The following is a 24,200-nucleotide window of genomic DNA, read 5'->3' on the forward strand; positions in this document are numbered from 1 at the left end:
ACTCAACAATACATACGAACACATTACAGCACCAAACTCAACAACAAAGTACAGACGAAGCAGCACAAACAACAAACACCAGTTCTACTGGCATCAAGGTTTAAAGAAAAATGTTGCCAAAGCATCAGAATACAGTTTGTCCAAATATTAGGACGGTACACAATAACAGTAATATGAACATTAACACAACATTAAGTCTGATATATATTAATTATATATAAAGTATCTCCTGAGAGTATTTTTAATGTTGAGAGCTGATTAAACTCTATGAAATCTATAGAGAGTTTTGTGGGTAAAGAGTTCCACAACCAGTAAAACAAAAAGCCGTCTGGGACCCTGAGGTACCACCAGGTTACTGAGAACCTGAGGAGCTTCTTATTTAGGCTGTTATAGATGATAATATCATAAAATCATAAAAACTTATCATAATTAGTTATTAATTTAACTACTCTCTTAAGAACATGACGATGCTGTGATCTTAAATACTTCATTTTAATAGTCCATCAATCTTTTTGCAGCATGATGTGGTTTCTAATGAGTCTAAATGTGTCTAAGTTTGCTTTTGCTATCTTGTTCACCATTTTAACACAATTCTAAAGTTTTAACATCAGGTCGAGGTGTTTCACCTGGAAACCTGCTGCTAGATTTAATTCTGGTAAGTCGTTTATAGACTGAAGAGAAGTGGACCAAGGACAGAACCCTGTGGGATTCCTGTCTTACTCTTTATAAATGGTAATCTCTCATTATTAATGACACACTGTTCATCAGTTTATAAATGTTAATATGATGGTTCAATGTCTCAAATGTCTGTTTGTCTCTCAAGCAAAATAAAAACCCTTCAGTCACACATGAAACATCTCAGAAATATAAAATATGAGAGTATAAACACAGATAGACATCTGTCGCTCTGTAATAATCTCACCTTCCCGTCTTAAATATAAGATGGACGATGAGACAACAGATTCTGATGTTATTCTGGGAGGACAGACTCGTTTAGAAACAGTCTGGAGTCACTGTGAAAACCTCCAGGAGTTCTTTCCTATAGATATAAAAACATAGAACCATATTCACTAGTGATGTGTCTGCGTGGTTGCCATGTTGGGGTCGTCAACTACAAACATGTATGAACAGAAGAAACATACAAAACAAGCATCTGTTGCTCACATGTTGTGGCAAAGGGAACTGTTTGACTATTTTATGTTTACATATGACTGTATATTGGAACACTGGCCTCAAAAACTACACGCACATTGAACATATCAGTGTCTGAAATTAATAATCCCACCAATATGACTCCATTTGGAGTTACATAAGGACATTTTCATGTCTTTCAAAGGTTGAGATGAGATATTAGCACAGATGCATAGCTGCAACATACAGCAGTGAGGTGTCTCTGTCTTTATATCTGTGTTCTTTACTGTCACCTGATTGTTCAACAGGACATACGTGAGATGATTCAGCTGTTGATTTGTGATTATGTGAAACACGATCGCTCTGACAAGTGAACTTGCGGGTAAAATGTTTGGTTATTTTGTACTGAGTCACTCTGTTGTTATTTCCCAGGATGCACCTGTTCAGCCTCAGGATGGGAATGTGTTCAGTGACGGATCGACTCGCGTTGGTGAGTAAAATAAACGCTCTGCTGAGTCAATATTAGCCGAGAGGGTGAGAAGACGCTTCCTGAGCAAACAGACCTCTGTCCTGTGACACACCTGAGCAGGTTCAACAGGTGCAGAGACCTGATCTGACACATTATTACTGATCATTTTATTCTTTATTGATTAGTTTGACAGTTAAGAATCAGGAAGCAAAGTTGTCATGGTAACTAACTTTATTTCTTCAGGTAAAAGAAAAAACCATCACCATAAAACATCAGGTGATAAAGTGAGCACATCATATCTGTGACACTCTGACCTCTGCGTTCCTATTGGACAGATTTTGTGCTGGTGTGGGAGGAGCCTCACAGCCCTCAGAAGGAGGAGAGCACGGGTGTTAGCCCCACCCACAGGAAGTGGAGGGAGGAGTTTCTGAGCAGACTGAGACGCTCCGGACTCCTGCAGGAGCAGGTGAGCAAAACAGTTTGTCGTGTGTTTATCATTCATTCTGCAGCAGGAACACGTTTATCTCATGACAGCAATCAATTCATTTATTGATCAGAATTAGCATGCAGGATTGATTAAGACTTTGTAGATCACATGTGACTCACACTCACCGAGGCAATCATCATCGCCAATAAAGCTCCATAAATCCACTTAGAAACAAGAGAAGAAAGAGGCTGCAGGACCTGCCTGAGGATCAGGTATCACAGTAATCCAGTGACAGTAATCTGTACGTCCATGTTACACTGCAGACAGGAGCTGCTAACTGCTGATTCAAATGACTTTGGCTTTTAATGGAGAAAAGTCGTAATATTTGAGTCCATTAATATGCTAAGCTTGGCTAATACTGAGAAGAAAAGTTGTAATACTTTGAGAAAAAAGTTTGAATATTTTGAGGATAAAGGCAGAATCGGGTCAGCCCAGGGCTGTAGGGGCACTTTGATGACACCACCACCCGTTTCATCCTGATCTGCCGCCAGTCTCTACCACTGCTTTCCCCATCCATCTCTTTCTGTATGTCATTGATTCTCCCCTCGGCCTTCCTGCACCTTTTCATCAATCAACTGCGCTGTGCATGATAGGATTTGCTGGACCAATTTTTTCTTGTTATGTGTCCAAACCATTGTAACTTTTGATGTCTAGCAGTTTCAATCAGCGGTTCGTGAGCCCCTGCCAGATTTCATATCACCTGTTCCACCGAGTAGTTTGTGCGATGCATTTTCCATGTCACCCCTAGAATCCTCCTGTAGCAACGCATCTCAAAGGCTTTATTCTCTTTTCGATGTACAGACGTGGCTGAAATTATTGGTACCATTCGCCCTGAACAGTGTTGAAATAAAAAGATCCCTCTGTCTTTCTGTCCCTCTGTCCTGCAGAGGGAGGTTGTCCAGCCGAAGAAGAGGATCTGTTTTGTCCTCCTCAATGCTCCGTGGAGCGTCCTCTGTTACTACGCCGAGGAGATCAGCCTGAGAGTCCCACTGCAGGTACAGATCTGAGACAGCAGAGGACATCAAGGTGACCTCAGTCTGTCCTCAAAGTGCTCTCTGTGTGTCCTCTGTGTTCTCAGTCTTTCTTCAGTCTGTCCTCATAGTGTCCTCAGTCTTTCCTCAGTCTGTCCTCAGAGTGTCCTCAATCTGTCTTCAGTCTGTCCTCAGAGTGTCCTCAGTCTTTCTTCAGTCTGTCCTCAGAGTGTCCTCAGTCTTTCCTCAGTCTGTCCTCAGAGTGTCCTCAGTCTGTCCTCAGAGTGTCCTCAATCTGTCTTCAGTCTGTCCTCAGAGTGTCCTCAGTCTTTCCTCAGTCTGTCCTCAGAGTGTCCTCAGTCTGTCCTCAGAGTGTCCTTAGTCTTTCCTCAGTCTGTCCTCAGAGTGTCCTCAGTCTGTCCGCTTTGTCCTGCAGGTTGTCAACGCTCCAAACCCTAACTGGTCTGAGCAGGTGCTGCAGCAGCTGTCCCTCCCCAACCCTCTGATACAGGATGTCCCCAACCCTCCACCTGACTACTACACCTGTCAGTTCAGGACCAACAAGCTGCAGAGGTCAAAACACACCTGTCCTCCTCATCCTTGTCTGTCTGTCTGATGTGTCTTTACTGTTAAAGATGTCCTCCTTTACGTTCAGCTGAAAACGTTTGTTGGTGGCTGTTTGACATCTGAAAAAACTAAAATACTAAATGTTTGAATACAGAGACATGTGATCAGTTTGTTTCCAGGTGTTTCATTAGTTTTGTGTTTGTATCTTTGCAGGTTCCTGGGCAGCGAAGACACAGAGAAGTTCTTCAAGACAACCCAGAGACACCAGGTGGTGAGTTGAGATGAACCCTTCAACACTCAGCTGGTCTTTATGTTTCTTTAATCAACTTTCATTCTATAAAAATCTTCCTCCTCTCTGTTTGACAAAACATATTCACTGTTGATCATCTGGTTGCAAATCTTTACCCAAAGTTCAGCCTGACAGATTCAGGATCTGCAGGAAATTTAAAAATAAAATTCAAAATAATATTTAGCCGCACAGCTACTGAATGATTTAACTCTACTAATCAGGCTTCTGCATCAACATAAATTAATTATCTTTGTTGGAATAAAGATAAAACATCAGCTGAGGTCTAAGCCCTGAGAAAAGTAAAACTATAAGCACTTTTATTTTGAAAAACTAGGTCATCCCTAGTTTTCTGTCAACATACAGTGACCGTTGGGGGCTTTTATTTTGAAAAGCTTGGCTCAGCCTGACTTTCCTGTTATGATAAAGTTACTATCTTGGGCTTTTATTTTAAAAATCAGAAATTACACTGTGTGTGTGCACGTGTGGGCAGTCACATCTCGTGCCCCCCCCACCCCCCATATACACCCATCTATGCTATGTTGCACCCTCCATTTGACAAAATTAATTTTCTAATAAAAAGAAAACATGTTTTGCAGATAAAAGCTGCTTTTGTTTTGATTTAGCAGCCTGCCATCAACTATCAAATCCCGCACATAACCACAAGATTAACGGCGACCCGCAAGGTTAAATGTTAAACTCGCTGCTGTAAATAAACAGATAAACAAGCTATGAGCGAGTAATATTACTGCTAGTGTTTTAAGGTTAACCTTTAATGAAATGTTGGAGTTAATCCTTCACCAGATATTAATTTGGTGCAGGAAACCAAGGACTTTGTTTTCAAGTAACTGAATGCGATCATCAAAGGGTAAATTATTTAAAATCTAACAGGCTGCCATGCCAACTGATTTTATTCTGGTCGCTGCTGCCACTGTTTTATAAGTTAAGGTTTATTTGGGGAAACTGTCGTTATGTAGAATTACCGGTCGATATGTAAATTTACCAACGCAGCGGTCGTTATGTAAATATCATGAGTGGTTGCTTTGGTGTGTGTTGTCACGAAGTAGAGGCATACATGAAGGCATACATGAAGTTTTGTTGGTTTTGTGGTGGCTGTCGGCTGTCATGCGTTTTGCACCGCGCCCGTTGTTACCCTTTGCTGCAGAAGTGCACACAGCTTGTGTGATGATGCGATTATTTGTAAGGAGGAGTTTGCTTAAGAAATTAGCTGTTTTTTTAGTTGTGGTGATAACTCCCTCTCTCTCTGTGCTGTTAGCTTGTTGCATTGCTAAGGATGGACCAGCATCTGGAATTGTTGAAGGTAACTTTTGCAGTACTACAGGAGAGGACACAGTAAGCTAAGCTGGTAGTTTGTTGTTGTTTGTGAGGTATAAGAGTACTACTACTACTGAGGCCAACAATGCCCATGCTGCTCAGGACAGATTACAAATTCATTTAAACTAAGGCTTGGTATGTTATGTTGTGGCATTTTGGTGAAATGAATCAGCTTTTGTTCATTAGGTTTGTATTAGTGAACGCTCGTAGACATCGAGTGAGACGTTTCTCTGTTCAGAGTGTAATTAACAAATGTGTGTTTTTGTATTAAAGGACCGGTTATTAAGCATTATCTTAATATGTTAGTACTCTCTTGTCACATAGTGGTATTGGCATCATTACCCTGAAGGTCCGGCCCCCCTATGAAAACTGAATTTGTTCTGGCTATGGGGCTGTGTGTGTGTGTGTGTGTGTGTTCACAGTGTGTGTGTGTGTGTGTGTGTGTGTGTGTGTGTGTGTGTGTGTGTGTAGACTGAGAATTTAACCGTTGATTTAGCCAATCACAGACAGGTGTGTCAGTTTCTGCCCAGAGACTGAGTCACAGGTTGCTATGGTGACAGGGCACCCCTACGGCAGGGGTGAGACATTCATATATCTATCGGAATATTTCAGCCCGTAAACCAAAATTACTCATCAAACAACTTCTAATAAGTGACTTCGCTGGCAACTCTGATATATATGTGTCTGTATGATTTAAAATAAAGGAGCTGTGATCAATTAAATGTCACCATCATCTCTGTTTTTAAGGAGCTTCAGAGCTCAGATAACATTGAAGTCTATGAGACTGTTAGACAGCACTCTCTGTGCTGTCAGGCAACTTATTCACAAACTGAGTCCTATTCCTATTAGAACACATTTTGATGTGTAATTATGGGAGTAAGATAATAATGTGTAGGCCTGAACATTCCACGCAATTCACACCCATTATAAAATCTGAAACGGTCCAAAAATGTTGTAAAACATGACCCATGGTTTCCTAAAAACCGTACAAAATATAAAAAAGCTGAAGAGAAGTTTAGTAGCTGAAAGTCTTCAGACTCGTTTAAAGCTTGAATTAAGTTTTTATGTGAATGTATGAATGATTTGGAAGATGTTGAAGATGAGTGGATTTAAATGTTTCTCTAATCGACTTCTATTATATAAGTTTGAAAAGTTTTAATGGGATTTAAAAGTTGAATAATACCTTAAATTTACGAAAGATGTGGAATATTTCAGAGTTTGCAGCTGAAAGTATGAATGAGAAGAGAAGAGTTGAAAATATTCCATCTTTTCATTTGAATGGAACAAAACTGCCAGAAAACATTGAATATTTTGGAAAGTATGAAGGACATGAATGAGCGCACATGTCCGAACTGAACTGAATGTTTTGATGTTTGGATGAAGTTTCTATGTTGATTCATGTGGAAGTGTTTTCATGCCAAAAAACTTACGTTGTGAATGCTTTCCAGCATTTACACCAATTAATAATTAATAACCATAATCATGAGATCCTGCTTCTGGTCTAAAGTCTTGACCTCATTTTCCAAAAGTATCTTAAAGCTCAAATAATCATAAAATCTTCATCTCTTCATATCTTCATCTCTTCATTTCTTCATCTCTTCATATCTTCATCTCCTCATCTCCTCATCTCTTCATCTCTTCATCTCTTCATATCTTCATCTCTTCATCTCTTCATATCTTCATCTCTTCATCTCTTCATATCTTCATCTCTTCATCTCTTCATCTCTTCATATCTTCATCTCTTCATCTCTTCATCTCTTCATCTCTTCATATCTTCATCTCTTCATCTCTTCATCTCTTCATATCTTCATATCTTCATCTCTTCATCTCTTCATATCTTCATCTCTTCATCTCTTCATCTCTTCATCTCTTCATATCTTCATCTCTTCATCTCTTCATCTCTTCATATCTTCATCTCTTCATCTCTTCATATCTTCATCTCTTCATCTCTTCATCTCTTCATATCTTCATCTCTTCATCTCTTCATCTCTTCATATCTTCATATCTTCATCTCTTCATCTCTTCATCTCTTCATATCTTCATCTCCTCATCTCTTCTGGCTGAAACTCTCCTGAACGGATTTTCAGGTCTCTTTGTATTTATGGTGTCATGTATGTTGTTTTCCACACACGTACATACAGCAGGTCTGATACAGACATGATGACAGAAAGATGATGAGCATATTGATGAAACAGCTTCATTCTCAGAATAAAGTCAAATCAATCTCCACCCAGGAACATGAACTATAAAGCCTGCAGACTGCGTCGTTTCTTTAAAATATACAAAACAATGAAATAATAATCTTCATCACCGGACGGCCGACGATCACAAGCTGTTTTTGGGAGAAACATTGTTGGACCTCAGCGGCTCTTCTCATTGGCTCGCGGATTTAAATCCACTGACCTCTCAGATTACAGGATGTTTCAGTCAGCAGACGGATGCTGCCGCTGACTCCTCCTCAACACACACACACACACACACACACACACACACTCACTCACTCACACACACACACACACACACACACACACACATACACACACACACACACACACATACACACACACACACACACACATACACACACACACACACACACACACACATTCACACACACTCCTCTCTGCAGCCACATTCTCTCTTCTCCGGCCCTCTGAATTGTCTTCTTTCTGTTTACAGCTCATTTCTCCCAGGCCATGTTCTTTCCTCCAACTCCCCAGACCTGCCGTCTTCAAGCTGTCCACCAGACGCCCTCGGAGGTTCCCTCCTTTCCCCGTCTACACACCTGTCCCCGCTCAGGAACTGTCTGCACCTGCTGTCCTTTCCCTTATCAGCTCCTCACTGTTTGTACTGGTTCTTTCTCTTTGTTCTTTGCCGGATCGGTGAAGTTGCTTTATAGAACACTTGCTTTCTAGCCGTCCTGATCCTATCTGATCCTGATCCTTTATCTGAACCTTTTTGCCTGTTTGCCTGTTTATCACATGCCTATCTGCGTTGCCACTTTGAATATGTTACCTGGTTTGGACTAACGTTTTTGCTTTTGCATTAAATTACCTTCTCATTTCACCTGACTGTCTAATCCTCATTTGTGACAAATATACAAATTGTACAAACATACAAATACACAAAAATACAAACCAATCATCTGTTATTGTTTGTTTAAAGGTCATATTAAAGACTTAAATAAATGAAAAATAATTGACTAAAACTTATAATTCACTGACTACATTTAGACTGAATTGTCTTTATTTTTTGCAGTAAAACTAAACTGAAACTGAAAATAAAATGACTAAAGTGTGACAGTTATTTTATGTCAAAAGTTTAAGACTACGTGAGGATGAAGAGGATGGTGATGATGGTGTGACTCACCGCAGCAGACTAGAGCATCACCGCAAAGTGGATTTAAAAACTGATAGAAATGTAAAGTCAGTAACATGTGGCGTCCCTCAGGGAGGCATCCTGGATCCTCTGTGCTCTCTATTAAACTTTATTGATATTTAAAAAGACAGCACAACATTTAATAAGTAGGTAAAGACATGGTTAGCCTAGCTTAGCACAAAGAATGGAAGCAGGGGGAAACTGCTGGCTTAGCTCCATTGAAACACCAGGAAGACATCAGCACTACAGTTTTAACACCGAGCAGAGGGGCGCTTGTTTTAGTCCAGTGTGCATCACTGCAGTGACTGTGTTCTGTCCCCCAGCTGTATGAGATCCTGGCCAGGACTCCGTACGGATCAGTGAAGAAGGGGAGGGTTGGGATCGACCGGCTGCTGAGTGAGCAGGTCTTCACCGCTGCATACCCGCTGCATGAGGTGAGCTCCTGATGCTGACCCCTTAACACTGACCCAAAGCCAAAAAACAACAAAAGAACTGCCATAACTCTTCACTAGCCTCTCACACTTAGCCTCTCAAAGCATCGACTAAACTCCAAATGCCAAAACAGGAAGAAGAAGCACCACCCCCCTTAACTCCTTGCCAATTACAGATTGGGTTATCTCCCGCTGATCACTGTTACAGGTAGCTCACATGACAGACAGGCTTCACAGCATCTAAGATAACAACATGTTCACTGACAGTCTGGAAATATCAGTACTGCAACTCAGCAGACCAAATGTCTGAAGTAAACTAACATTTCTCACAGAACCATCACAACATTTAACACTAACATGAACTCAGTCTGTTACAGTACGATGGAAGTTTTAATGATTCATATTGACCTCCTGGCTCTGATGACTATCAGCCTAATATTCTGTTGTTACACTGAACAGGGTGGATACCAGCTGCCAACCCCACCGGTGCCCCCCCAGTCTCTGGGTCTCAGACAAATCCTGCATGCGTACTGGGCCAAGTGGACCTGCTGGAGACGTTACCAACCTCTGGACCACATCAGGGAGTACTTCGGAGAGAAGATAGCACTTTACTTTGCCTGGCTCGGTAACTGTATTAACCATAGGTTACTATGGTAACTGTTTCTGACTGTATTTACTATGGTAACTACTTCTGACCATAGGTTTCTATGGTAACTGTTTCTGACTGTAGGTTTCTATGGTAACTGTTTCTGACTGTAGGTTTCTACAGTAACTACTTCTGACCATAGGTTTCTATGGTAACTGTTTCTGACTGTAGTTACTATGGTAACTACTTCTGACCATAGGTTACTACAGCAATTGTTTCTGACTGTAGGTTACTACAATGACTGTTTCTGACTGAAAGTTACTATGGTTGTTTCTGGCTGTAGGTTTCTATGGTAACTGTTTCTGACTGTAGGTTTCTATGGTAACTGTTTCTGACCGTAGGTTTCTATGGTAACTGTTTCTGACTGTAGGTTTCTATGGTAACTGTTTCTGACCGTAGGTTTCTATGGTAACTGTTTCTGACCGTAGGTTTCTATGGTAACTGTTTCTGACCGTAGGTTTCTATGGTAACTGTTTCTGACCGTAGGTTTCTATGGTAACTGTTTCTGACTGTAGGTTTCTACACTGGCTGGTTGTTGCCAGCGTCTTTCGTTGGGACTCTGATCTTCCTGGTTGGGTTTTGGCTCGTGGCAACTGATGTTCCTGCGTAAGTACAAACTGTTTCTTTTAAACTCAAGCTTTGTTTTAACAGGTCAGTAAAGTCATTCAGAGGGCTCAGAAAAATCTAGTTGAGAAATTCATGGCATCATTGTCATCAGTATCTCACAATCCATTAAAACCAGCATAAGACTCATAACAGTGGGCATTAGGGATGTGCAGAGAGCCCAATATCTGTTTTTGTATTTATATTTGATGAGGCAGCAAAATTATTAGGGCCTGAGCCCAAAGGGCATCTAACAGGTCTGAAGTGACATCTGTAGGTGTGTTTACACGCTGTTTGATGTGCTGCAGCTGAGCAGCTAATTAGCATCTAGCTGCTAACTGATGTTAGCGGTGAATGTTTGTTTGGTGGCTCAGTCAACAAGCTGCAGGACAAGACATGTGCTCATATTTCTAAGTTATCATCAACTTTTGTTGATGTGGACAGAGGCTGTTTCATTCACTACTGTATTTAAAAGAGGAAGGTATCATGCCTCATATTGCAATAATTGAACACTGAATATTTTATATATTTTATTTTATTTTGTTTAAACATTGGACATCTTGGGCAAAAGTTCCGTGCTGTAAGTGTGTTACAGAATAAATGGAAAACAAAGTTTTATTTGTTTGATTCAAATCCGTGATACGATCTGAACCGTGAGTTTTGTGATCCGTTGCACCGCTAGTGTTAACATGTCAGCTTTGTAGACTATATTTTGTATGTCGTGCACATAGATGAGAGTGTTTAAGTCATGTATTTGATACATGCATTCATACTTTCTGATGTGAACCTTCACTTTTAGATCTGTGAATGTTTTTAGTGTTCAGTCTTTCTAGTATTCAGCACTGATCTGTTCCTGTATCACATTATAAGCTTTGTGCTACTTTATATATTTCTGTATACTAAGAAAATACACAGGAAACACGTTGATGAAAATGAGTAAATTAGTAAAGTCAGACCTGTCAGTATAGGTCTGAAAACATCTACGTGCCCGTAACAGAAGCCCTTCGATTGCGCCGCGGCCCGACATGTGCAAGGGTGCGAGGGCCCGTTCATCACTGCAGCTTTAATTTATATTTGTATTTGTATTCAAATAAAGGTGGAAATATGTGTAAAAATCCAGTTTTTGTTTTTATTAAGCTTTTAATTTTAGGATATTAAAGTGTTCATGAATAAACTACCTTATGAAGGAGGTTCATAGATAACTGCGCTGACTACTGAGCTAAAACTTTACTCATCGCCTCCCTGCAGACAGACCTCTACCTATTTATACACCCATAACACACAGACAGCACAGCCTGTAACATGTAGGGAAGAACTTCAAAGGTGATTCTTGCTTTATGGAAAGGAGAAGGGGAACAACAGGTTATGGAGAGTCTCTTGGGAGCACTTTGCGTTTGTCAGTAGTTCAGCTTTATCTCTGGCTGACACCCCCAACTCCTCGACTGATGTCCAAATAAGGAAATGTGCGTCATGTAGCAGGTGGATGTGACTCCCCTCACTGAGACCTGCTGATAGACGTCACAGCGGAGCAGAGGAGAGACACTGAGATAGTGATGTAACTGACCTGCAGGCTGGTATCTGACATGGGTTTGTTTTCCTCGCAAAAACAAACAAAATTTTTTTTAAATATTTGTACAAAATAAATGTTTGTGAAAAACCCACTATTTGTGCTTTGCCAAATAATGCTTTTGGATTCAGGTACACTCCTAGTGTGCACGCAAATGAAACTGACAACATATATGATGCTGACACAGACCACAAGAGTGAAGTTAAGGTTAAAGATAGTTTGGATTTTTTGAAATGGGGTTGTGTGATGTAGTTATCCGTAGTCAGTGTGTTACCTGCAGTAGATCAGCTGTTTGTGTCAGAATAATAATACAGTGCACAGCATGCATCTACAGTTGAGAAAATGTGGTGCCAAAGGAAAGGGCTGTCTGATGGCAAGGTAAAGCAGTGAAAATATTCTAATTTAAGTGAGTAAAGTTTTATTTATATAGCACTTTTTACAAAGCGCCTCACAATCAAACACACATGCAAAACCTTTTTTAAAAATAGATTAACAAAATAGTGTAGTTTACAGTATAAAACACAACAGTGCACAGAGAGAAACAGACCAAACTGAAATGAAACAGGAAGCGAGGTCTATATAAAGGCTTGCTGATAGAAATGGGTTTTTAGTCCAAAGATTCAGCAGATCTAATAGATTGTGGAAGATGATTCCACAGACTGCAAATGTGCAGTCACCTTTTGTTTTGCGGTTAGTGCGGGAGACAGATAAAAGGCTGAGATCTGAGGACCATGATGGTCAAGAAGTGGAATGAGGAGGTCAGAAACGTAGGTAGGGGCGAGGTCATGGAGTGCTTTATACATAATCAGCAGGATCTTGTACTTGATTCTGAATTTTACAGGAAGCCAATAGAGGGAAGCAGGAACAGGGGTGATGTGGGACCTACAGCTGGTTCTGGTTAGAAGTCTGGCTGCTGCAAACGTTTTAGAGCAGACTGACTGAGGCAGGTGTAGAGGAGGTTACACTAGTCTAGCCGAGAGAACATGAAAGTGTGGATCGATCATTTTAGATCAATACAGGACGATATAGGTCTTATTTTTGCAATATTTCTTAACTGAAGGAAACAGGACTGGACAAGCTTATTAACATGATATTCTAAATATAGCAAACAGTCAAACTGATATTGATTTTTTTAGGTGACATTGCTTAGCTTCCATGTGGGTACTCGAGGGGCATGCCAACCCAAATCTACTGCAGGTAATACACTGATTGTGGATAAGTACCTCATACAACCCCGCTACAAAACATACTAACTATTCCTTTAAATTCAAATCAGATATTGTAAAAAGTGATAAAATATTATAATGTGAAAGGAACACATCTCTGTTTAACACCAGTCCCTCCCGCACTGTTTGAGCTGCCTGATCCATACTCACAAAGACACATTTAACTAGTAAATGTGTTTATAATGAGATTACAAATAATAATTAATTAATTAATTAATTACAGGTAAATAATACTATTATTATAATAACTCTGTGTGTGTGTGTGTGTGTGTGTGTGTGTGTGTGTGTGTGTGTGTGTGTGTGCATAGGATGGAGGTGTGTAACAGTGGAAATAATTTCATCATGTGTCCAACCTGTAACATCTGCTCCTACTGGAACTACTCCAGCATCTGTTTCACCTACAAGGTACCTGTCTGTCTGTCTGTCTGTCTGTCTGTCTGTCTGTCTGTCTGTCTGTCTGTCTGTCTGTTCACCTGTCTGTCTGTCTGTCTGTCTGTCTGTTCACCTGTCTGTCTGTCTGTCTGTCTGTCTGTCTGTCTGTCTGTCTCACACCTGACCTGTGTGTCTGTGTGTAGGCGGGGCTTCTGTTTGATAATGGAGGGACGGTGTTTCTCAGCGTCTTCATGTCTCTGTGGGCCGTCACCTTCCTGGAGTACTGGAAGAGAACCTGTTCGACTCTGTCTCTCCGCTGGGACTGCTCCGAGTTTATGGACATCGAGGTACCTGTCTCACACCTGTCTCACACCTGTCTCACACCTGACTCACACCTGACTCACACCTGTCTCACACCTGATTCACACCTGTCTCACACCTGACTCACATCTGTCTCACACCTGACTCACACCTGATTCACACCTGACTCACACCTGATTCACACCTGTCTCACACCTGTCTCACACCTGACTCACACCTGTCTCACACCTGACTCACACCTGTCTCACATCTGTCTCACACCTGACTCACACCTGTCTCACACCTGACTCACACCTGTCTCACACCTGACTCACACCTGATTCACACCTGACTCACACCTGATTCACACCTGACTCACACCTGATTCACACCTGACTCACACCTGATTCATACCTGTTTCACACCTGATTCACACCTGTCTCACACCTGTCTCACACCTGACTCACACCTGTCTCACACCTGACTCACACCTGTCTCACATCTGTCTCACACCTGACTCACACCTGATTCACACCTGACTCACACTTGATTCACACCTGACTCACACCTGATTCATACCTGTCTCACACCTGTCTCACACCTGTCTCACACCTGACTCACACCTGTCTCACACCTGTCTCACACCTGACTCACACCTGATTCACACCTGACTCACACCTGATTCATACCTGTTTCACACCTGATTCACACCTGTTTCACACCTGACTCTCACCTGACTCACACCTGATTCATACCTGTTTCACACCTGATTCACACCTGACTCTCACCTGACTCACATCTGATTCATACCTGTTTCACATCGGATTCACACCTGATTCACACCTGACTCACACCTGACTCACACCTGATTCACACCTGATTCATACCTGTTTCACACCTGTTTCACACCTGATTCACACCTGTTTCACACCTGACTCACACATGACTCACACCTGATTCACACCTGATTCACACCTGATTCATACCTGATACACACCTGACTCACACATGACTCACACCTGATTCACACCTAACTCACACCTGATTCACACCTGTTTCATACCTGATTCACGCCTGTTTCACACCTGATTCGCACCTGATTCACACCTGACTCACACTATGGATAACTAACAGTCATTTGAAGTTTTTAAGATGTGATAGAAATTCTAAACTCAATGTTCACTCACTTACCTATTCCTGAAGCTTTCAGTAGTATCTCAGGGGCTTCCTCAGCAGATGGATATGGTTGAAAGCTTCAGGAATAGTTAAGTAAGTGAACATTGAGTTGGGATTTTTTTATTTCAGGGTATTTGTGCTCTGAATACTGAACCCTCAATGGAGCACTTTGAGTGGACTTCGATCAGCTACTGCAGTGATTGGTTGGTTAAAATGTGACCTCTGATCCCCCCCCCCCCCCCCACAGGAGCGACCTCGGCCAGAGTTCACCGCCATGGCACCAATGACAATGAGGAACCCGGTGACCGGAGCAGAGGAACCTTACTTCCCTGAAAATAAACGAATCAACAGAACTCTGACCGGCTGCATGGTCATCATCATCATGGTGAGACTCTTGACCTCCAACCCCTGACCTCTGACCTCACATCACTCTGATATGAAAGGCGTGATTGTTACGCCCCGTTCTAGGGGAGCACCACTTAAATTAAAAGTCGTTCCCTCCCCGGTCCCCAAACCAAAGTCTAAACAGAAAGTTACATTAAATATAAAATTTATTTGTATAAAGTGATGATGCTACAAGTGAAAACAACTGAATATAAACTGAAGCAATAGTGTTCAGGGTGAACCAAGGCTAAAGCAACGAACAAAGAAATCTATGTCCACAAGAAGGGCTGATTAACCAGGTGAGACAAACCAACAAACAAAGACATGTACTGAACTCCCTCGGATAAAACAAAAACAGGAGAAAACAGACAGTTAGCTGGTTACTATTTCACAATCAATCAGCAGCAGACCAATCAGCAGTAGACACTCCCCAGGCCGAACCCACCGAACCAGCCAATCAGACAGAGACAGATCTGCACTACGGCCAGGGCCGTTAAACTGATGACATGGAAGAACGTTACCTGACGTCTTTATTCCAAATGTCAGAAAGAAAACCAGGATTTGAGACTGAATGTCCTTCCACACAGGTTGTGTTTGTGAATCAGTAAGTTGCGCTTCCTGTTTCAGGTGGTGGTCGTCTTGATGTTCCTCATCGCCATCATTCTGTATCGCACCATCCTCAGCATCATCATCTACAGGTCTCACAATACCTTCTTCAGTGTCGCTGTGAGTACAAACAAGAGCTTCCTCCCACCTCCAGTCTGTTTGTTGTTGGTGGAGACCAAACCTGATCATGTAGGGCTGTATCTGCTGCGGCTGTTTGCTAACATGTTAACCACTTTATAAGCTAATATTATGTCAGATGTTGTGTTTACAGACTTGTCTGCTGAAAACAAGTAAACAGACAATCAGTGAATACAGATATAAATAAGATGTAATTAAAATAAACACAGGCTCCAGGACACTTCCCTGAGGGACACAATGTTATTCATATTCATAACTTTTTAAAGTCAACCTGAACGCTTCGTTTTTCTACACTCAGGCTGGGAGGATCGCCAGTATTTCAGGATCGGTGTTGAACCTGTTGGTCATCCTCATGTTGTCTCGGGTTTACACCTCGCTGGCCCACATCCTCACCCGCTGGGGTGAGTCACACCTTCATCCTCACCCCCAGTTTTACACTTTTTTTGCCACATTTGCCACATTATGGTCGTTTTATTATCGTCACTTTTAGCGAATGAAAACATTCAAAGAAAGAAGAAGAAGTCCTTAAAGGATGGGTTCATGGTTTTTCTAGTCTGTCTTAAAACATGTTTTCAGAATCAGAATCTGTATATGAGCCAAGTGTGCAGCATACAAAGAATTTGTCCTTGTGTTTGCTCCCACAAACACAACATAGAATAACAAAAATATAATACGAGTAAGGGAATAATAATAATGAAATAATAAAATGTAGGAATTTGTGCACTGAAATAGCTTTATGATTTTATTGGGGAATTATGAGTTATTATAGTGCAACAACTCCAACATGAAATTATTTGTCCAGTGACATAACTCATATTAGAGCAGGTGTAATAACAGGGAAACAGTCCTCCTTGTTGGCCACACAAGAGAGGTCAATTAAAATTATGATTATTATCAATCATAATTATGATTTTGCGAGGGTTTAAGGTCTTTTAAGGTTCAGTGACTGAGATGCACAAGAAAACACAAACAAGTTCACTTTAGTTACATAAACATTTATTACTAATACTACAGCTACAAGTACTAAACACTACAACATTTTACAAACAAGACACAAGAGAGAAACTGGTGCACAAGGCTTTGGCTAGTGAATGTAAAGCTAATATGAAGCTTCAGCGTCCAAATGAGTCAAATCAAGTAGATATCTTTCAACGTTACAGTCTTTTTAGTGCCAAAGTTCCTCTTTTTGTTACTATACTTCCACCTGCAGCTCAACAGGGAAACACTGTCCGAGGAAACACAAAGAGGGAATTTGATGCTAAAAAGACTGTAAATGTGTCAGATATCCACTTGATATGACTAACTCAGACTGATGAAGCTGAATAGAAGCTTCACACAGACTTTAAATGCATTTTTGCACTACATTTTTAAGACACACTTGAAAAATTGTGAACCCTCCCTTTAATGTGCTAAAGAAGTTCATGTGATATGATTGAAAGCTCCACAACAGCTACTAAGTGGACTTTGCTTTCTTAAGAATGAACTTTGAATGTCAGCAAGTGCAGTGTGCGTTTATTCTGTATTTCCAGTGTGTATTTTGTATGTAGTGTGTATGTTCAGTCACATGATGATGCTGTTTGTGTGTTTATGTCAGAAATGCATCGCACTCAGACTAAATACGAAGACATGTTTATCCTCAAAGTCTTCATCTTCCAGTTCGTCAACTTCTACTCGTCTCCAGTTTACATCGCTTTCTTCAAAGGCAGGTGAGCACAGCTGGAACCAATCAGAACAGGCCTCACAAGTCCAACCAATCAGAACAGGCCTCACAAGTCCAACCAATCAGAACAGGCCTTTTATTCTTCCATTTTCATTTTTCCTTCTTGTTTTGTTTCTTCACTCTGTCCCGTTAATTAACAGTAAACACAAAGTACAACTGAGGCTGATGGGAATGTTTGCTCGTAAACCAAAGACAGTTTAACCAGATGACGGCAGATCAGATTATTAATGTTCATCCTGAGGGGAACATGACTGTGTGAAACGAATGTCACAGCAATCCGTCCAAACGTTGTTGAGTTATTTCAGTTGGGATCCAAGTGGCGAGCTGACAGAAGCACAGCGTCTCCTGCAGGCTGATGATGAAACTAAAACTGTTGGTTTGATGTCTGTCAGGTTCGCCGGTTACCCCGGAAACTACCACACTCTGTTTGGAGTCCGCAACGAAGAAGTGAGTCCGTTATACTGCTTTACTGATGATGATGATGATGATGATGATTTCACCCAGCAGGAAAAGAAAAAGAGAAACTGTTGTATATAAATGTGTTTATATACTGTGTGTGTTACAGTGTGGAGCAGGTGGATGTCTTATTGAACTGGCCCAGGAGTTGCTGGTCATCATGGTGGGAAAACAGCTGATCAATAACATCCAGGAGTTCATCAGCCCGTAAACAACACACACACACACACACACACACACACACACACACACACTGAGAGAGACTGAGAGATTATAACTTGGGGAACAAGATGATATTTTGTTAGAACTACATATTTAATCAAGAGATCAAGATAAGAAAACTGTGCAACGATCTTCATCTTGACCTGATGACGGTGGTCGTCGGGACTCCGTCATGTGACCTTTTAATTAAACATGTAGATGAGTTTTGTTTTCTAAATGAAACTGAAGGTGGGCTCATTATTTGGCAGGAAGTTGATGGCGTGGTGGCAGAAGAGGAAGTTGAGCCCGAGGCTAGAGGAGAAGGAGGTGCAGAGGGGGGAGAAGGAGGTGAAGGAGGAGGTGAAAGACACAGAGGAGATATTCCCCTGGGAGGCAGACTACCAGCTGCTGGTCTGTGAGGGACTCTTCAGCGAGTACCTGGAGATGGGTGAGTGTTGGATTTATACTCCCGGTGCTCAACCACAGACGAGAGAATTGTGGCCTAAAGCATCCTGGGAGACGTAGTGTTTTACATAAATCTGGTTTAATTTAACCTCCTTGTAAATCCTCCTCAGTCCTTCAGTTTGGTTTCATCACCATCTTTGTGGCGGCGTGTCCTCTTGCTCCTCTCTTCGCTCTCGTTAATAACTGGGTGGAGATTCGTTTGGACGCTCAGAAGTTTGTGACTGAATATCGCCGCCCGGTGGCGGAGCGAGCTCAGGACATCGGCATCTGGTTCCCCATCCTGCAGTTCATCACACACATGGCCATCCTCAGCAACGTAAGACTCAACGTGTTCCTGCATGTCTGTCTTTGTCAGGACCAACCAGAGACTTTGTCACTTCAATCAGACAATCAGCAGCCAGGAGAATCTGCCTGTTTTCAAAACTCACTCTGGTTTTGTGTTTTCAGGCTTTTCTCATAGCGTTCACCTCGTCCTTTCTGCCTCGTCTCTACTACCGCTATACTAGAGACAGCTCACTGAGCGGCTTCATCAACTTCACCCTGGCAACATCTCCACGCAACTACAGCCAGCAACACGAAAACACATCCTGCAGGTAGGCAACACCTCCACGCATCCACAGCAACACCAACATACATCCTGCAGGTAGGCAACACCTCCACGCATCCACAGCAACACTAACATACATCCTGCAGGTAGGCAACACCTCCACGCATCCACAGCAACACCAACATACATCCTGCAGGTAGGCAACACCTCCACGCATCCACAGCAACACCAACATACATCCTGCAGGTAGGCAACATTGCTGGAACTACAGCAACACGTAGTGGGAGTCCATGTGGCACAAATGTTGGTTGATTACTTGATTATTGATGATGACATTTCTGGCATTGTTGTTGTTTCTGTCTGCAGGTATCACGGCTTCAGGGATGAAAACGGAGAATACCTGCCAGAGTACTTTCACCTCCTCGCCATACGACTCAGTTTTGTCATCATCTTCGAGGTCCGTCACGCTGCAGTGGGGGGGCAGGGCATACTGAACAGGTTTAAACAGATGCAGCTGGTGCATTTACACTACTGCAAAAACAAAAGTCTGAATTTACAGCTCACACTTACATGCTTTATGAGATGTTGATTAGTTAGCAGGAGAACAAGACACAGTTTGGTTGCAGGTGAGTTTGTGACCTGATAAAGGTTCTCCCTGTCTTCCTCAGCATGTGGTCTTCTTCTTCGGCCATCTGATCGACATGATGGTCCCTGACATCCCCGAGGAGGTGGAGTTGAAGATCAAGAGGGAGCACTACATGGCTAAAGAGGCGCTGGCTGAAAACCAGGTAGAACAAGAACGATGGAATTTCAACAGACACTCAAATAAAACAGATTTGTTGAATTATGTTGCTCTAGTTTGGTGTAATATTAGTTATAGTTAATGTTTTAATGTATATTATAGATTTTCACAGTGTGTAATTACAGATTTTGTAGTTTCAGTCATAGTTTGGTTCCAGTGTTGTGTTCTATGCTTCCAGTCTCTTGGGAAAATCATGATTCCTGGTGAGGACGTCGCGCCCAGTGAGCTGCGAAAACGTGGATCCAGACCCTCACCACCACAGAGTGACTCCCCCCCACCAAACCTGAAGGAGATCCCCGAGGAACCAGACACACCAGGCAGCTGCTGAAATTAAGAACAAGTGGACTTTGTGATGGATGTCTTCCCAGTAACTCATCATCCATATCTGACAGATCTACAAGACCATCGTGAGATCTACAAGGCCTGTGCTGAATCTCTAAACCACCTTACAAGAGCCCTGCCAGAGGTGTAAAAGTTTTACAATGTCTACAAGATTTCTACAAGAGCTGCAAAACCTCTGCTAAATGTCTACCAGAACTCTAGAAGAGGTCTACAAGACCTAGAAGGTGTCAGCAAGATCACATCAAGAGCAACTGCTAGACTAAATCTACAAGACCTCTGAAAGATCTGAAAGACCTCTACACAGCCAGCTAGTGGTCTACAAGACCTACAAGAGTCATGTTAAATCCTTCAAGCATTCTGCAAGAGGTCTAGATTTACTAGAGCTGTGTTGAATCCTTACAGGTCCTACAAAAGCACTTCAAGAGGTCTACAAGACCAACAAGACATCTGTGAGATCTTGAAGGAGAAACATGACCTCTGCTAGACCTGTACAAGATCTACAAGGATTAAGTCACTCCTCTAAACATCCTATAAGTGTTCTGCAAGAATTCTTGTAGATCTTGTCGAAGTCCAGGAGACGTTTGTAAATCTTGTAGAGATCTCACAGACATCTTGTAATCAAGATCTTGTAAACAAGATCTACAAGACTTCCTCTAGACTTGTTGAAGATCTACAAGACTTTTTCTAGACTTGTTCAAGATCTTCAAGACTTCTAGACTTGTTAAAGATCTTCAAGACAAGTGCTCTAAACATAACTGTGTACTTTTGTAAAACTTTGCTGCATGAAGCCCAAAGACCTCAGAGAGCAATCAAACACCTAAAATAGCAGCACACAAGGTTTAAATCAGGCCTCCACAAGAATAACATGAACCTCCTGGAGGTACTGGAAGTGAACACGACTGCAGCAAAAGTCCTTCTCATGTTCATCTGTTACTGTTTCTGGGTCAGAGATGTTTATTCCACTTATTTGCTGTCAGATTAATTTCATATTAAAATATGTTTATAATATTTTGTCTCATGTATGAAAATGTTCAAACACCTCAAAACTAAATAGATGAGAGCGGGCATACATCACTTCCCTGTTGCCAAGACAACCACGCTCCCTTTTGGGTGAAAACTACTGCTGTAAAAGTGCCAGAGCTAAGCTGGACAAACTAAACGCTGCTGTGTCTCATTGTGAATGTCAAACAATAAAAAAAAACCCAGTGCACGAATTTCTTTACTTCCCTGAAGAGGTATGGACTGTAAAAGAAGAGATCTGTTGTTAGATTAACTAACCTGTGATGAAATGTTTGCCACAGACGTACAAACACATGTTAGTTAAGGATAAAGTCTACAGTTATAGTGTTAAAAGTTAAAGTTGTGTGAAGTAGTAGTAGCAGTACATACTGGAAAGCCAAGGAAGTCCTCATTTAATGTTAGCCTGTAACATGCTAATATTGTTAGCATAAGTCTATGGCATTTTACATTGTATAAATTAGCCTAGCAGCTAGCAGACTTTTCCACTCATCAGTCCCTATTTCTTTATTTTTTCTATATAACAATGCCGATGGTTGATCAGCAATGAAATAACATAATTGTTTATTTGACTAGAAAAGGATTTTGGCTCCTAATAGCTAAAAATCATTATGGGTTTCTTATTTTATGCTATTGAATTGCTCTCATCTACATCAGACACACTTTTGAATACCTGCAATGACTGTATGGTTTGCTTGAACGTTAATTTAAAAACTCTGCTGTTACAAACTTTATTGTGCTTTAAACATCATCCACCTGACAAACTGCATGGAAGAGAGATTGACCAGATTTATAATATTTGTTTCACATGTTTATAGCTTTTACATATAATAACAGAAATGTAAACAAAGATCTTGGTAATAAAGGCTGAAAGTGAATCACACGCTGCTCAATCTTCTCACTGTTTCCTGTCGACCTTCAGTAACTAATGAAAACATTTATTTTTTGTTTGTTTGTTCATTTGTGGATTAATCAGTAATTCTGCTCCACTAGTGATTTTTGTGTAGTATAATCCTCAACTAAACACATTTAAATTAAACTCTCTGAAGGTGATCGACCTGCTGACTTTTCCTCTAGTGACAATTTAACTCTTGTACACAAGAAATACATTGATGTGAAGTAGACGACGTGTACAGGCAGAGTAGGTCTCTGCTTATAGAAATAAATATGTAGCAGCAGTAGCAAGTATAAAATAAGCTAAAATAAGTTAGAATAGAATAAAAGAAGCACAAGAACATGCAACATATAGAACAAATACAGTAATAAAACACTATTGCATCAAACTACATAGTAATGTAGTAAAACATACACGTGTGAAGAGTAAAACAATAAGATGCAGTGGACTGATTTGTGCTGATGCTGACTGCAGTGAGAATAAAAGCATCTCACAGCGCCTCCAAGCGATCAGCATGTGTCAGGAAGTGTCAAGTTCCTTTTCACTGGCTGTTACTGCATTTAGGCCTCGAAAATATTCTTATCTTACTTTTTAAATCTATCTTTGCTTTCAAGTTCTCTTTGATCAGAAAATAATACTGAACGTTGCAAAAGAACATGTTCCTTTCATTAAAACTTCCCTTCAGCTCCTGTGATACCCAACAATTATTGTTTGATTGATTCTCACAATCAATTAACCATCTTTAATTATTTTGTATTATTCTTTAAGTGTATGAGCAGTGATTGACTCTGTCTTTCCAATAATCAGCTGGATGGATTTGGATTGCATTGTTTTCACTAATCTAAATTCATTCATTTATTCATTTTTAGATTATAATTTTCTGGGTCTAGACTGCTAATTTAATAAGAACAACTGAATCTTCCAGTAACTAAAAGGCTTTAAAACACATTTATGTCTGTAACACTTAACGAGTTCACAGTGTTCCCAGTTAAACCAGCAGTCAGGTGTCTGTAATCCTCCTGTTCATACTGGTGATTAAAAGATCCTTCAAATGTGCTTTCAATGGAAGTGATGGAGGATAAAATCCACAGTGTGTCCACACAGTCATTTAAAGTCTGTGTGAAGCTTCTATTCAGCTTCAGCAGTCTGAGTTAGTCATATCAAGTGGATATCTGACACATTTACAGTCTTTTTAGCATCAAATTCCCTCTTTGTGTTTCCTCGGACAGTGTTTCCCTGTTGAGCTGCAGGTGGAAGTATAGTAACAAAAAGAGGAACTTTGGCACTAAAAAGACTGTAACGTTGAAAGATATCTACTTGATTTGACTCATTTGGACGCTGAAGCTTCATATTAGCTTCAGACTGTGGATTTTGTCCTCCATCACTTCCATTGTAAGGTCATTATGAAGGGATCTTCTAATGGTCAGTATGAACAGGAGGAATGATTACAGCAAGAAACACAGCTTTAATGTTCATTTTGGGATCCTAACTGTTGTTTTGACTTGAAAAAATGTGAATTCATAATGTAATTAATCAGTGCCAAATTTTATAAGGATTAGTTTTAGTTCATGTTTGTGTTTTTAAATGTGTCAGTAATTCCTCCATCCATCCTGGTCGTTTCTCTTATTGTCTACATTGATGTTTGAATATTCATCGCTATTTGCTTGAATTTTTGTGTCTTT

General features: G+C 41.0%; 1 protein-coding gene across 1 annotated transcript; it reads left to right on the plus strand.

Annotated features, from left to right (window-relative positions):
- The first annotated feature begins 1,501 nt into the window (after positions 1 to 1,501).
- ano7 (anoctamin 7) lies at positions 1,502 to 23,203 on the plus strand. Its single transcript, XM_044353052.1, has 22 exons — positions 1,502 to 1,621; positions 1,936 to 2,066; positions 2,975 to 3,082; positions 3,495 to 3,631; positions 3,839 to 3,896; positions 8,948 to 9,058; positions 9,515 to 9,680; positions 10,217 to 10,307; positions 13,406 to 13,502; positions 13,673 to 13,816; positions 15,193 to 15,330; positions 15,957 to 16,055; positions 16,372 to 16,474; positions 17,668 to 17,779; positions 18,186 to 18,240; positions 18,359 to 18,456; positions 18,720 to 18,898; positions 19,026 to 19,231; positions 19,363 to 19,508; positions 19,829 to 19,919; positions 20,131 to 20,250; positions 20,443 to 23,203. Exons 1-22 carry the CDS (start codon positions 1,519 to 1,521, stop codon positions 20,590 to 20,592), a joined length of 2,643 nt encoding a protein of 880 aa, XP_044208987.1. The 5' UTR covers positions 1,502 to 1,518; the 3' UTR covers positions 20,593 to 23,203.
- The last annotated feature ends 997 nt before the right edge of the window (positions 23,204 to 24,200 follow it).

The sequence above is a fragment of the Thunnus albacares genome, chromosome 6 (assembly GCF_914725855.1).
Source record: "Thunnus albacares chromosome 6, fThuAlb1.1, whole genome shotgun sequence".
Lineage (NCBI taxonomy): Eukaryota > Metazoa > Chordata > Actinopteri > Scombriformes > Scombridae > Thunnus > Thunnus albacares.